General features: G+C 51.5%; 1 protein-coding gene across 1 annotated transcript in view; it reads right to left on the bottom strand.

The window, feature by feature from the left end:
* The window catches only part of DNAH17 (dynein axonemal heavy chain 17), a 139,204-nt gene that overhangs the window by 112,707 nt on the left and 12,481 nt on the right, over positions 1–14,016 (bottom strand). Inside the window, exons 11-13 of the mRNA XM_054975987.1 lie at positions 13,573–13,838; positions 13,226–13,421; positions 186–332 (exon numbers count right to left, since the gene is read on the bottom strand). Coding sequence (XP_054831962.1) covers positions 186–332; positions 13,226–13,421; positions 13,573–13,838 — 609 coding nt within the window. The remainder of the gene's footprint in view (positions 1–185; positions 333–13,225; positions 13,422–13,572; positions 13,839–14,016) is intronic.

Raw genomic sequence — 14,016 nt, 5'->3', positions numbered from 1 at the left:
GTTATCCTTGTGTGTGGAAACTGCCATAGTGATATTTCTAGAGAAAATGGCATTTCTGTACGAATGTCTTGGTTAGAGTAATCATAGTTTCTTCCTTTATAATAAGTAAGATGTTTAAATGGATTTCATATCACATACAGCCACCATTACTTTTCCGTCTGTTGTTAACGTCGCCTGACACATACCTTGTTATACCACCCAACAATGAGATCTAAGTTGTCTACAAATTTCCGGAAAGTTTCGTTCTGAGAAAAGAGACTTCCAGCACTTTCTGGAATTTCTTTCTGTTGCTGAAACTTCAAGTACTTGACTTCACGGAGAACAGCCACAAGCTGCATATTAATATTGCAGTAAGAAATAACAATAATTCTGTATTGTATTACAATTATATGTACATTTTTTTAAAAAAAGAAATAATGATAAAAACATTAGAAACTATCAAACAGCAAACAAGGGACCCACAACAACTTGCAGGGAAATCTCATTTTCCTCTCCTCCAGTATTTCCTCTTTCCCTTCCCTGAAAGCCCGCTTAGCATCTACTTTTTCCCTGCTCCTCTATTTTCCATCTGCTGGCCCACCAACCTTTATCTGCCTCCTTTGATTTCAGCTTTCCCTCCTTCCACCCCCCTGGCAGCCTCTCCTTTGGGCTGCTTGTACAGTGCCAGCTGCTGCGGCAGACCTAGGGCAAATTCACACGTCCTGGCGTGTCCTGGCATCGCGGAAAAAGTTCGCTAAACTTCTGGAAGTATAGCGTCTTTCTAGCGCAATTTCTGACTCATTGCACAATGAGTGGGGATTCAAACCGGGGTCTCCCAGAGCCTAATCTGAAATTAACTACTACGCCACACTGGGTATCACAGGATGGCTGCTGTTGAATGTTAGTAAGTGTAATAATTCCATAAACACACAGTGCCTGAAGTATCGAAAGTTTTATTTGAACAAAAAGCAGGGCCTTCCCTGGCCTCTGCTTTAGTACAGAACAAACAGCCAACTACCAGAAGATGAAGTGAAACCAAACTACAGCCCTGGGTTTTCGGCCCTAAGGGATCAGGGGAAACTAGCTAAACAGTTCAGTAAAGGAAAACAGTTCAATAAGAGAACATCACCAAACTCACAACTTGCCATGATATAACAGTACTTGTTAATGGTTCTTCATCCTCCTGGAGAAGAGTGACAAGTGGAGTGCCTCAGTCCTGGGACCTGTTCTATTCAACGTTTTTATAAATGATTTGGATGAAGGAACAGAGGGAATGCTTATTAAATTTGCAGATGATACGAAATTGGGAGGGGCAGCAAATACGGTAGAAGACAGAGTCAGGATCCAAGATGATCTTGACAGGCTGGAAAACTGGGCTAAAACAATAAAATGAATTTCAACATAGATAAATGCAAAGTTCTGCATTTAGGTAAGAAAAATCAAAGGCATAATTATAGGATGGGGGAGACTTGTCTTGGCAGTAGTATGTGCGAAAAGGATCTAGGGGTCTTAGTAGACCATACACTGAACATTAGTCAGTGTGATGTGGTAGCTAAAAAGGCAAATGTGATTTGGGGCTGTATCAACAGAAGCATAGTGTCCAGAAAGTGATGGTATCACTTTACTCTGCTCTGGTTAGATCTCACCTGGAGTATTGTGTTCAGTTTTGGGCACCACAATTTCAGAAGGAAATAGACAAGCTGGAACGTGTCCCGAGGAGGGCAACAAAGATGGTGAGGGGGCCCAAGTCCTATGAGGAATGGTTGAAGGAGCTCAGTATGTTTAGCCTGTAGAGGAGACGACTGAGAGGTGATATGATAACTATCTTCAAGTACGTGAAGGGCTGGCATACAGAGAATGGTGTGTTGATTTCCGCTGCCCCAGAAGGACAGACCAGAATCAATGGGTTGAAATTAAATCAAAAGAATTTTGGCTGAACATCAGGAACAACTTCCTGACAGTTAGAGCAGTCCCTCAGTGGAACAGGCTTCCTCAGGAGCTGCTGGGCTCTCCTTTTTGGAGGTTTTCAAGCAGAGGCTAGATGGCCCTCTGACAGCAATGCTGATTCTGTGAACTTGGGAGGATCATGAGGAGGAGGGCAGAATGGGTTACATCAGTGCTTTGTGTCCGGGGTCAGCAGCCCAGCCCCCGGACTTGCTGACAGGCAGCGGCAGGGGGCAGCCGGGAGACAGCAGTTCAACCGCTCTGTCTGGCAAACAGAGCCAGAACCTGCCTACTCCAGGGGGAAGGGGCGAAAGGCCAAAGCCCCAGAAAGCTGGAGGGAGCAGGGAGAAGCCAGCTAGTCCCACCCCCCAGGGGGAAGAGAGGGGGCTAAGCGGGCTAGAGGAAAAGGGCCAAGGCAGGGGGAATAGGGACACAGCAACAGCCCAAACAGAGCCCTTACCTTCCAATGAGGAGAAGCAGCCACTACAGCCCAGAGCCACACCCTGGCTAGAGGACAGCAGCCTGGCTCAGGAGGTGCTAGGAGCCAAGCCCCTCCAGGTGGAGCTGCCACAGGCATTCTGGGGGAGGAGATGGGTAGCCCCGCCCGGCATCAATGAACAGGCAGCACAGAAGCTGGCCAGGGCAGCTCCTCGTGAGCAAGGCCAGCCAGGCTCACCAGCACAGAAGCCGGCTGGGGCAGCTCCTCGTGAGCAAGGCCAGCCAGGCTCACCAGCACAGAAGCCGGCTGGGGCAGCTCCTCGTGAGCAAGGCCAGGCAGGCTCAGCAGCACAGAAGCCGGCTGGGGTGGCTCCTCGTGAGCAAGGCCAGGCAGGCTCAGCAGCACCAAAGCTGGCTGGGGCAGCTCCTCATGAGCAAGGCCAAGAAGACCTCAGCCAGGGATGGCTCACATTCAATCCCACCCTGCCAGCAAGGCAAGGAAGCCAAGAAGGGATTAGTGGTAGGAGGGAAACACCTGAGGGAAGGCACAGCTGGGCCAAGTCAGGAGATGGCACAAGCCTAGAAGGAGGGCGGGGTGGGGAAAGGAAGCCCTATATAAGGTGGCTAGGAAGAGCTCTGAGGTGGTGGGTGTGAGTGAGGAGTAATGATGTGGAGTGAGAGCAGTAGGATGCAAGGGTGGAGGCTTGGAGGAGAGTTCTGGAAGGAGGAGATGAAGGAGGATGCAGAGGGTAAGCAGGCCAGGTTGAGCAGGCCAGCGAGTGGACTGAGAGGGAGTCTGGGTGAGGTATATCTCCCCTCCTTCCACAGAGCAGGGTCCTGCAGAATCCCTGGCCCCCCTGTGATGTCAGGAGCAGACCACCCAGTGCCACGCCCAGCGGCAGTCGCGGCAAGCCCTGACACTTAGTTCTTGCGGCCCCTTCTTACATGCTCAGGGTAAGGCCAATCGCCCCCTTAGGGTCAGGTAGCAATTTTCCCCAGGCCAATTTGGCTAGGGAGCCTGATGGTGTTTTGCCCTCTTCTGAGCATAGAGCAGGGGTCACTGGGAGTGTGGGGAGGGGAAGTAGTTGTGAATTTCTTGCATTGTGCAGGGGGTTGGGCTAGATGACCCTAGAGGTCCCTTCCAACCCTATGATTCTATGATCCTATGATTAAAGAGCCGGGCCTGGGTGATTCATGCAAGTCATGTGGGATCAACTTGCCCAGTGGTTGCTGCCAGGCCTGGTCCCAATAAGTCTTCCCTCAAAGACCAAAACAGCCCTAGAAAGGACCCCTCCCTCTCCCCCTGCCTTTTACTTATAGAAACCATGTATGTAGAAAGCCCTGGCCCAATCAGAGTTCTGGATCCTGAGTGTAGAAACCCACTAGAACACAGTAGCCAAGTCAGGTGCTCCTCTCATCACAGAGATCCCTTATTTTCCGTGCAGGATGCGGGAAAATAATGATCCAGGAGAATTGGGATTTTCCCAGTCAAGATGTCTCTATCAGCAGCGGACATCTTCATAAATGTCAGCCTCTCTTAGATGATTTTTCCTGCCCTTATAGGTAGGGTTCCCAGGTGCCTGCTGCTGGCAGGAAAACTCCCGGGAGTTTGTCTCCTTGCCTGCTAATCTGCCAGCAATAGGGAGGTGGCAAGCCCCCCAGAGGTTGCCTGCTGCTGGCAGGCACTCTGGGAGCATGCATGGTGTGTGCGTTCCAGGGGCGTGTGCAACGATGTCACTTCCGGGAGTGACATCATTGCGCCAGCCATGCGAATGCAAATCGTGCACACATCAGGAGGCATGCTGCTGGCACAAAGCAAGTGCCAGGTCTCGCCCTCCCACCAGGAAGGTAGAGGGACCTGACAACCCTACTCATAGGTGACAAATACTGTAGTGATTGCCTAGCAATGGCCACAAAAGCGGCTGTGTCCAGGTACAGGGGTCCAAGGGGGTACCTCAAGTGCTGCTTACAGCCGCTCAAACCCCTAGCAGGCCACCGGGAAGAATAGCTCTTACCCCTCCTGTTGAGACACACCAGTCTCTGGGTTCTTTTCCAACCTGGGGGACTCTGCACACACTTGGTCAGACACTCACAGACACAAGGCTTACATAAAAGGTATTTATTACCTCAGAAAGAATGTATGCAAGTAGCAGGAACCACTCTACTCAGGCACAAGCAAAGGGCATTTAAAACAAATAAAGCTTGTCTATATTAACTATAGCTGACTAACATTTCTGAGGAAAACTTGAGGCTTACAGTCATTAACAAACTCCTTAAACTATACCAGGCAGGTCTGGTCGTCAGGCATGGCACAGAGCAAAAAAATATCTCCCTCATCTGCTGGAAAAGTAGTCTCTCTCCCCCTCTCTCTGGGCTGAGAGGAGCCAACCTTTTCCTCTCAGATTCCTAGCCAATCAGAGGTGCGTGCAATCCGCGTTGCTAGGCGGGAACTGGGATAAGACTCCCTTGTTTCTCAAGGCCCCCCCTCTCGGCAACAGCTTGCAGGTGCAGTTAATTAGCTGAGCCAGACTTTCTGCTCCCAGGAAGTTAAGTTAGAACTTTGCCTGTGGAAACTTAGAAGCCTGAACCAATACAGGCAATGGACTTAAAGGGGCTCTGCTAGACAGGCTGAGAAGAAATTTGTTTCTTAAAGCAATAGGCACTGCTTCTGTTATTTATAGGGTGTTAACTCCCAGTTATTTATTTATTTATTTATTTGGAGTTCAGATTTTTCTGCAAAACTGGGGCTTTTCTCAAGTTTATAGAAAGCTCAGTCTTGTCTATGAAGGATCTCAATTTCCAAATTCAACCCACAGATGGAGCCATGTTGAGACTTAGATACATTGATGATGGCTACAGCCAGAGTTGATCCAGATGCAACACAAAGAAACATAAGCAGTTCTTGGAACTTCATGACAACAGTCAAAATAATAAAACAAGAGTATAACAGGGTTAACATACCTGTAACTTATGTTCATCGAGTTCTTCTGTGCTGACACACATGGGGACTGCGCAGGCGCAGGCCAGCCGCCGGAGAATTTTCTAGAGCTTCCAAGGCTCCGAAGGGGCCGTTTGTCGCGCGCCTCAGCGACCGTCTTCCCGCCCAAACAGTCACGTGATCCTACAGCGACCAACGGCCCCTTCCCTCAGTTCTCCTTTGCCGCCGCTTGACCAACACACTTCAGCCATAACACCTTAAAAACACCAATATCCGTTACAGCCATCACAGTATTGTGCATTGGAGTTCACAGCGGGGTAGGAGGGAGGGTTGTGTGTCAGCACAGAAGAACTCGATGAACATAAGTTACAGGTATGTTAACCCTGTTTTCATCTTCGTTCTTCTGTGCCTCCACACATGGGAGTGTACCAAGCTTCACACAATAAGGAAGGCGGGGGTGAAGTCCAACACAATTTTATTGAACAAACAAGAACAACAATAAATAGATATGCATATATACATCTATGTAAAAAAACTGTGTAAGGACACATAGATATTCAATATTTACATATATACACACCCCCAGGTACATATATACACACTTTCACTCAAGGGTACCCAGCAGGTACGCCAAGAAAGTCAGTCCAAAAACTCCCTCAGGAAAAAAGGGAGTGTAAGACAGCCTTGGCCACAGATACATCCTGCTCCGCATTGACATCAACGGCGTAATGCCTGACAAAGGTGTCTGCAGAGGACCATGTGGCTGCTTTACAAATGTTAACCAGGGGCACCCCCCTGAGGAGTGCCGAAGAGGATGCTTGGGACCGCGTGGAGTGGGCTCTGACATGGAGCGGGCAAGCCACCCCTGCCAGGGAATAGGCCTTGCTAATGGCCGTCACAATCCACCTAGACAGGGTCTGCGAGGAAGCCCTGTTACCCTTGTCCTTGGCCCCAAAACATACAAACAGGTGAGGACAGGTGCGGAATCCCTTCGTCCTATCAAGGTAATAGGCTAGGGTCCTCTTCAAGTCTAGGGAATGGAGGGCCTTTTCCCCCTTAGAGGAAGGCTGAGGAAAGAATGCAGGCAGTGAAATATCCTGCGAGAGGTGGAAGGCGGACACCACCTTGGGCAGGAACCCAAGGCAGGGACGCAGGACCACCTTGTTGGGATGAAACACAAGAAAGGGAGGGTCAGACCGCAGTGCAGACAGCTCACTGACCCTTCTGGCCGATGTGACGGCCACCAAGAATGCTACCTTGTAGGATAGCATATCCAAGGGGCATGTAGCCATAGGTTCAAATGGAGGCAACATGAGACGTGAGAGCACCAAGGACAGCGACCACTGAGGCACTGGCGCTGATACAGGTGGGTAAAGATTGTACATGCCCTTAAGGAACTGGCGGGATTGTGGGTGAGAAAACACCGTAGCACCCTCAACTCGGGTGTGAGCAGCTGATATCGCTGCCAGGTGGACCTTGAGGGAGGAAGCCTTCAAGCCCAGGCCACGCAAGTGGCACAAATACTCGAACACAACCCCCAAGGGACTGTTGTCAGGCACCACTCCTCTGGCAAGTGCCCAGAGCTCAAACCTGCGCCACTTGGCCGCATAAGCGCGCCTAGTGGATGGCCGACGAGCATTCAGGAGGACCCTCTGTACCTCGTCAGTAAAGCCTATCGGGGAGGAACGATCCGCCAAGCCGTTAGGTGCAGCTTCCTGGGATCGTGGTGGACCAGGCTCCCGTTTAGGAGAAGGTCTTGCCGAGGGGGCAGACTCACATACGTCCGTTGGGACATCTGCAGGAGCTTCGGGAACCAAACCTGCCGTGGCCAGAAGGGGGCCACTAGGATGCAGTCCGTCCCGTCCTCCTCTATCTTGCACAGGACCCTGGGAATCAAGGGGAATGGAGGAAACATGTAGTGCAAGCCCTGCGTCCACGTAAACTGGAAGGCATCCCCAATAGAGAGGGGGTCGCTCCCTGCCCTGGAACAGAACGTGTGGGCCTTGGTGGTCGCCGCAGTGGCGAACACGTCTATCACTGGATGACCCCACATCCGGAAGATCGGCCCAATGCACTCTCCGTTCAGTTCCCACTCGTGGTCTAGTAAAGGGGCCCTGCTGAGGGCATCTGCCCGGGCATTGTCTGACCCAGCCACGTGTATAGCACGGAGCGACACGCCGTTCTTGATAGCCCACTGCCAAGTGAGTGTGGCTTCCCGGCACAGGGCCATGGACACTGTGCCCCCCTGCTGATTCACGTAGTACATGGCAGTCGTGTTGTCCGTCTGCACCAAGACATGACGATTTCTCAGCAGTGCTGTAAGAGACACAAGTGCGAAACGAATGGCCCTTAGTTCAAGCACATTGATATGGAGGGTCTTTTCCCTGTCAGACCAGACATCTTGCACCGACACATCACCACAGTAAGCCCCCCATCCCAACAGAGAGGCATCAGTGGTAACCGTGATGTCATGGTGTTGATACCCGAAAGGGGTCCCTCTAAACAAGTTGTCATCAGACAGCCACCAGTCCAAGGAGGAGAGGATGACCCTCGGGATAGAGAATTTGAGGGACGGAGGGTGCAGTAGAGCATCATACCTCCGCACAAACCAGTTCTGGAGAGGGCGCATACGCAGCCTAGCGAAAGGCACCACAGAGGTGGCCGCTGCCATATGCCCTAGTAAGCACTGGATAGTGCGCACAGACTGGAACCGGTTCCTTTTAAACATGGACACTAGACCCCTTAGGGACCGAGCCCTCTCCAAGGGGAGCAGGGCCTTACCCTCCACAGAGTCTAAAAGCGCACCAATGTAGGACACCTTGCAGCTGGGCACCAGCTTGGATTTCTCCAAGTTCACCAGGAGCCCCAGGCGTTGGCAAGTGCTAAGTACCAAGCCAATGTCCTGCACCAGCCTAGACTCTGATTCAGCCACGATGAGCCAGTCATCGAGGTACGGAAAGATGGTACAGCCTTCTTCCCGTAGGAAGGAAACCACAGGGGCCACACATTTAGTGAACACTCGTGGGGCAGTGGACAGGCCAAAGGGGAGCACCTTATACCGGAAAACCCTATGCCGGTAAACAAAACTCAGGTACTTCCTGTGCTCCTCCCGTATGCCCACGTGAAAGTATGCGTCTTTTAAGTCAAGAACCGCAAACCAATCCCCTTGCTTCAGTAAGGCGATCACCGCCGCCAACGTAACCATTTTGAACTTGGTCACCTTGAGGAAGGCATTAAGGCCCCTCAGATCTAAAATGGGACGTAAACCCCCATCCTTCTTAGGGACCAGGAAGAACCTAGAGAAGAAACCCTTTACAGAGTCCTCATAGGGCAATTCTTCCACAGCACCCTTGGCCAAGAGCGACACGATCTCCGCATCCAGCTCGGCCATAGTGTTATTGACAGCTGTCAGGGGTGAACTGCATCTAGGCAGCTCAACGAACTCCAGCCCGTATCCCAGTTCAACAATAGTTAAGACCCATGAGTCAGATGTTATTGACTCCCACTCAGAGAGGAGTGGACTAAGTCTGTCCGAAAAGTTCGGGGATACGGCTGGCGCGACCCGTCAGTACTGCCTCCCGGCGCCCTGCTGATCTTTCTGCTGGGCCGGTTGCTGTGCCTGACGAGGCTTGAAGGGCCGACGCCTCCTCTGCTGTTGTGCGGGAGGGTAAGGCCGCTGCTGGTAGGCAGGATACTGATGGTAGCCCGGCCGCTGCTGTTGGTATCTGCCCTGGTAGTGGTAAGGGCCAGACCTGGGAGCGTACCGTGACCTGGAGGAGGGCTTGTCCGCTGGAGCCAGACCCAAAGACCGCGCCGTCTGCCGGTCCTCCTTCTTTTTCTTCAGGGTCTCGTCGGTCGATTTGGAGAACAGCGAGTCCCCCTCAAATGGCATGCTCTCCACCCTGGAACGTACCTCTTGGGACAGGGCCGTAGACCGCAACCAGGAGTGGCGCCTGAGGACCACCGCCGACGCCATACCTCTAGCAGCAGTGTCAGCAGCGTGGCTCCCAGCGTTCATCTGCTGCTTAGACAGCCTCACAGCCTCTGTCTGCAGCAGGGACACCACAGCCTTCTGCTCAGGAGGGAGGTCTCGTGTATAGGATGCCAACTTCTCCCAGAGGTACAGCTGGTACCCTGCCATGATGGTCTGATAGTTGGCAATCCTCAGACCCAGGGAAGAAACAATGTACTGGCGTCTGCCCATGGCATCCAGCTTCTTGCCCTCCTTATCGGCAGGCACCGAGGAGTGACCCGATCGCCTGGGGTTGAACTCCTCTGTGACCAAGGAGGAAGGTGGAGGGTGTTTCACCAGCGCCGGCCAGGTACCATGCTTGATTTTGTAGAGCTGCTCAATCCTCTTGGATGTTGGAGGCTGATCACAGGGCACCTGCCATACCTTCTCCACGATTTCCTCAATACCCTCGAGCATGGGGAAGCCAACGTACGCCGGGTTGTCTCCGTAAATGCGTTTGAGGAGCTTGTCCTTGGTCTGGGGAACTGCCGAGGAGATGTCCATCTCGAGAGCCTTGGCCATCCTTGCCATCTGGTCGGCGTAGATGCGGAGGTCCTCGAATGGCGAGTCCGCCGATGGCACTAGCTCCTCAGCCGGCGATGGTTCGGACCAGGACTCCGACTGGTAGCCGCCAAAGCTCTCCACATCCTCCTCATCGGAACCGAGCTGGGATTCCGGAACCTGGAGCGGAGGGGGAGCCCACGCCGACCTCGATGTCGAAGGCCTCGGTTCCGACACGGAGAAGCCCGCAGGTGCCCCCTCCCATTGGCAACGGTATGGCGAGGGGAGGTAGGAAGCCTGCCGATGCCGGGACGCAGTGGACCGGACTGATCGGACACTGTCCCCGGAACCATGCCGCTCACGACCGACCGGAGGTGGAGGCGGACGGGCAGGCGACGGACGGCTCCGACGAGGAGACGGGCTCGGTTCCAGCCTCGGCGACCGAAGGGGAAGCGATGGTCGGCTCCGACGGTGCGGGCTCGGCTCCGGCCCCGACGAGAATTCCGCGGGCACCGTCTCGAAGGCCATCGGATCCGGCACAGGAACGGTGATGTCTTCTGGCTCCGGGGAGCCCAGGTGAGGGGAAGGCGTGTGAGGAAGCACGATGACCTCCTCCTGAGGAGCGGGACGCGGCGACCGATGATGCTTGGTCTTCTTCTTCTTCTTCGCTGGTTCCGAAGAAGACCTCGGAACCGACGCGCTCCTCACCTTCGAAGGGGACCTCGGCTTCGACCTCTTAGGCTTCATCGGAACCGATCCGGACGTCGGTTCCGACCGGGGACTCGGTACCAGGATCCTCGGTTCCGACGTAGGTCTCGGATCCGACCTGGTAGATTACGCGCTACGGGGCGGCCGCACCGGTCCCTGCGCTGGAGAGGCCGCTCTCGACGCCGAGGTACTCGGGGGACGCGGTTTCGACCCCGACCTCGCGGAGGCCACTGAGCCAGCTCTGGAATGCCGTTCGGCAGAGGGGCTTGGGCCGGCCTTGGAGGAGGGCAACGGAGCGCCTCCGGACATGACCTTCTGCCACAGGGAGGAATTCAGTCGGGCCTTGCGCTCCTGCCGGGCCTTGCTGGTGAAACCCTGGCAAATTTTACAGGCCGTCACATTATGGGTCTCCCCCAAACAGAACAGGCACAGTTCATGGCCATCGGTCTTGGCCATTTTCGTGTGGCATTGGAGGCAATGCTTGAAGAGAGCCTTTGAGGCCATCTTCAGGGGCACGCGAAAGGAAGGTCAAAAACAGTCCGAGTCAAATTACCGAGTCCACAACAAAGTCCAAAACGAGATCCGAAGAATAGTCGAGGTCACGAAGTCCGAAGTCAAAAGCCAAGCAATCAGTCAGAATAAAGCACGAAGCACAAAAAAGCACAGAGCAACGAAGCTCACGTTCTCTCCAAGCGGCGGCAAGAAGAGAACTGAGGGAAGGGGCCGTTGGTCGCTGTAGGATCACGTGACCGTTTGGGCGGGAAGACGGTCGCTGAGGCGCGCGACAAACGGCCCCTTCGGAGCCTTGGAAGCTCTAGAAAATTCTCCGGCGGCTGGCCTGCGCCTGCGCAGTCCCCATGTGTGGAGGCACAGAAGAACGAAGATGAACTAGAGGTTCATAGGAAGGGTCAATGCATCAGCCCTGGCTGATCCAGTATCCTGAGGATGGCAGTCCTTGGTTCAGAAAAAGGTACAAGTTCCTTACTAAGATCATGCAGGCCGAGCCAAATGAGCTATCACAGCAGTGTTCTATGTGCTTAAAAATTTGACTGTCCCAGTGACATAGACAAAAGAGGAGAGAATACTGTTTCAGAAACAACTGAGTGCAACATAGAGGCAGTGTGTTGGACAGGGGTTGGGGAGACTCAGATTTATAGCCCTACTTGCTATGAAAGTAACAGTGTGATCCTAGGCTAATCATTCTCTCTCAACCTAACTAATCTCACAAGTTTGTTGTGAAAATTAAATATAGCAAAGGAAAACCTTGTATACAGCCCTGAGCTCCTTGGAGGACAAGCTAGAGTTTTGGAAAGAGTTCCTAGTTATGAACAGAAGTATTCATACTCTTGTTGTGGTGGTGATTCCATAACCCAAGAAGGACGTTGTCCCTTATGATGAGTCAGATCAGATACCAGGAGTAACATCACAAGGAATTCTTAACCTCTTTAATGAAGTACACTGACTACGAGCAGAACCACAAGTGACAAAAGGCACAGATTGGACACTTGTCTGCTTCCCTCAAGTTTTGATGGGAAATGTAGGCATCCTAGTCTTGCAGCTTAGCTCTCCAACTGCTGTCCAATGGACTTTTCAACTGTCACTTGTCCAACATTCCACCAAGCTGCCTACATTTCCCATCAAAACATGAGGGAAGCTGACAAGTATCCAATCTGTGCCTTTTGTCACTTGTGGTTCTGCTCTAAGTCATTACAAAACCCAGAAGAGGAACCCTGTTGAAGGACATGGCGTAGACTGAGGAAATAACTATTGCAGATAAGCTGTTACTTACGGCTGGAAATTGAGGTGGCAATATATATTTTAAATCAAAGAACTGCTTTTTGAAGTTCAGAAATGTATGCTCTCTTTTATTAACTAAGGTCACCAACTCCAGATTGAGAAATGCCTGAATATCTGGGTGCAGAGCCTGGAGAACGGAAGGGGGCTCAACAAGGAGGTCATGCCATAAGGTCCACCGTCCAAAGCCGCCATTTCCTCCAGGGGAACAGGTCTCTTTGGTCTGGAGACCAGCTGTGATACTGGGAGAACTTCAGGCCCAAACTGGAAGTAAGCAATCCTATTATCAACATTGTGTTTAATTGAAGCTTTGCAAGAGAAGCTTTTATCTTCCTCCCTTCAAAATGTTCATTTTGAATCATACACCAGCTTGCTACAAACATTACATACCGCCAGGGCTCATTTCGAGGGGGAACGCACTGGAACACAGTTCCGGCAGTTCCCCAAAGAGGTCACATGTCAGGTGGCCCCGCCCACCTGACTCTCAGCCATTTTGGGCCCATTTCGTCCTGGATTGGGGCCAAAACAACCCGGATTGGGCCTGTGATGGGTGGTGGATCACTCTTCTGCTCAGCAGCAGCCTGATCCTGACCATTTTCAGCCCCTTTTTGTCATTTTGGGCCCAATTTTGGCCCCAAATGACAAGGATTGGGGCCAAAACAGCCAGGATAGGTGATGTCAGGGGGTGTGGCATATGCAAATCAATTGTGCTAACAACACATTTCCGGTGATGTCAAGGGGCATGGCATATGCTAATGAGATATGCTAATGAGTTATGCTACTGAGTTCCTCCAGCTCATTTTCTACAAAATGACCCCTGCATACCACGTACCCTGTCTACAGCAATTACTGCGAGTTCTCCATGAAACTCAATCATACTTTAGTATGCTAAACATATATTATTCACACACCTCTTTGTTGAAGTTTACACTTATGTATCTAGTTTCTGGATCTCTTTGGATCAGGGGTTGCTCTAGGTTGAACTGACAGTCTCTGTCAACATGGCCGATCCATTCTTCATAAATTTTCTCACGATAACCTTTCAGCAAACGGATCATTTCCTCATACTTGGCATGTATTAACTTGGCTTCAGAACTGACCATTACACTAGAAAGAGGAAAGCAAAACCTTGCTGTCTGATATGGAATTTAATATTTTAAACAAACTTTCAAAGTTCTATCTTTTGACCACATAAGCCTTTAATATTGTTCCACATAATATAATCCTGTAATGCAGATACAGAGGAACTGATACATACGGATGATCAATGGCTTGCAAATCTTTCATTGGAATCTGTAATCTTCCCTGGAGTTCCAAAGCCCACTTCAGCTGCCCAGCTACTGGTGGCATGTTTTTGCTAATGGGAGGCACACCATCTTTGATTTTAGTGGTTATTTGAATATCGTACAAAATCTTTGCATTATCCAATTCAACATTGAACATCTCCAGCAGGGTTGAGTAGTGGGCAGCTGCATCTGCCTTTATCAATGGCCGTTCCAACAGGGAGGCAAACATATGCACTTGCTAAAGAAGAAAACACAGAATCAGTAACTTCTTTATAGGATGGCTCTGAGCTTTCAAAACACCTTCGAAAACGGCTTTGAATTATGCTAAATGCCCATAAATTTACATGCCCATTTAAACAGATGCAGGAAAACACCTGTATTTAGAGCTGAAGCTAAAACCGTTATTCCAGGTAAAG

The sequence above is a fragment of the Eublepharis macularius genome, chromosome 4 (assembly GCF_028583425.1).
Source record: "Eublepharis macularius isolate TG4126 chromosome 4, MPM_Emac_v1.0, whole genome shotgun sequence".
In the NCBI taxonomy this organism is placed as follows: domain Eukaryota; kingdom Metazoa; phylum Chordata; class Lepidosauria; order Squamata; family Eublepharidae; genus Eublepharis; species Eublepharis macularius.
This window is presented reverse-complemented; position numbering and strand designations above follow the sequence as displayed.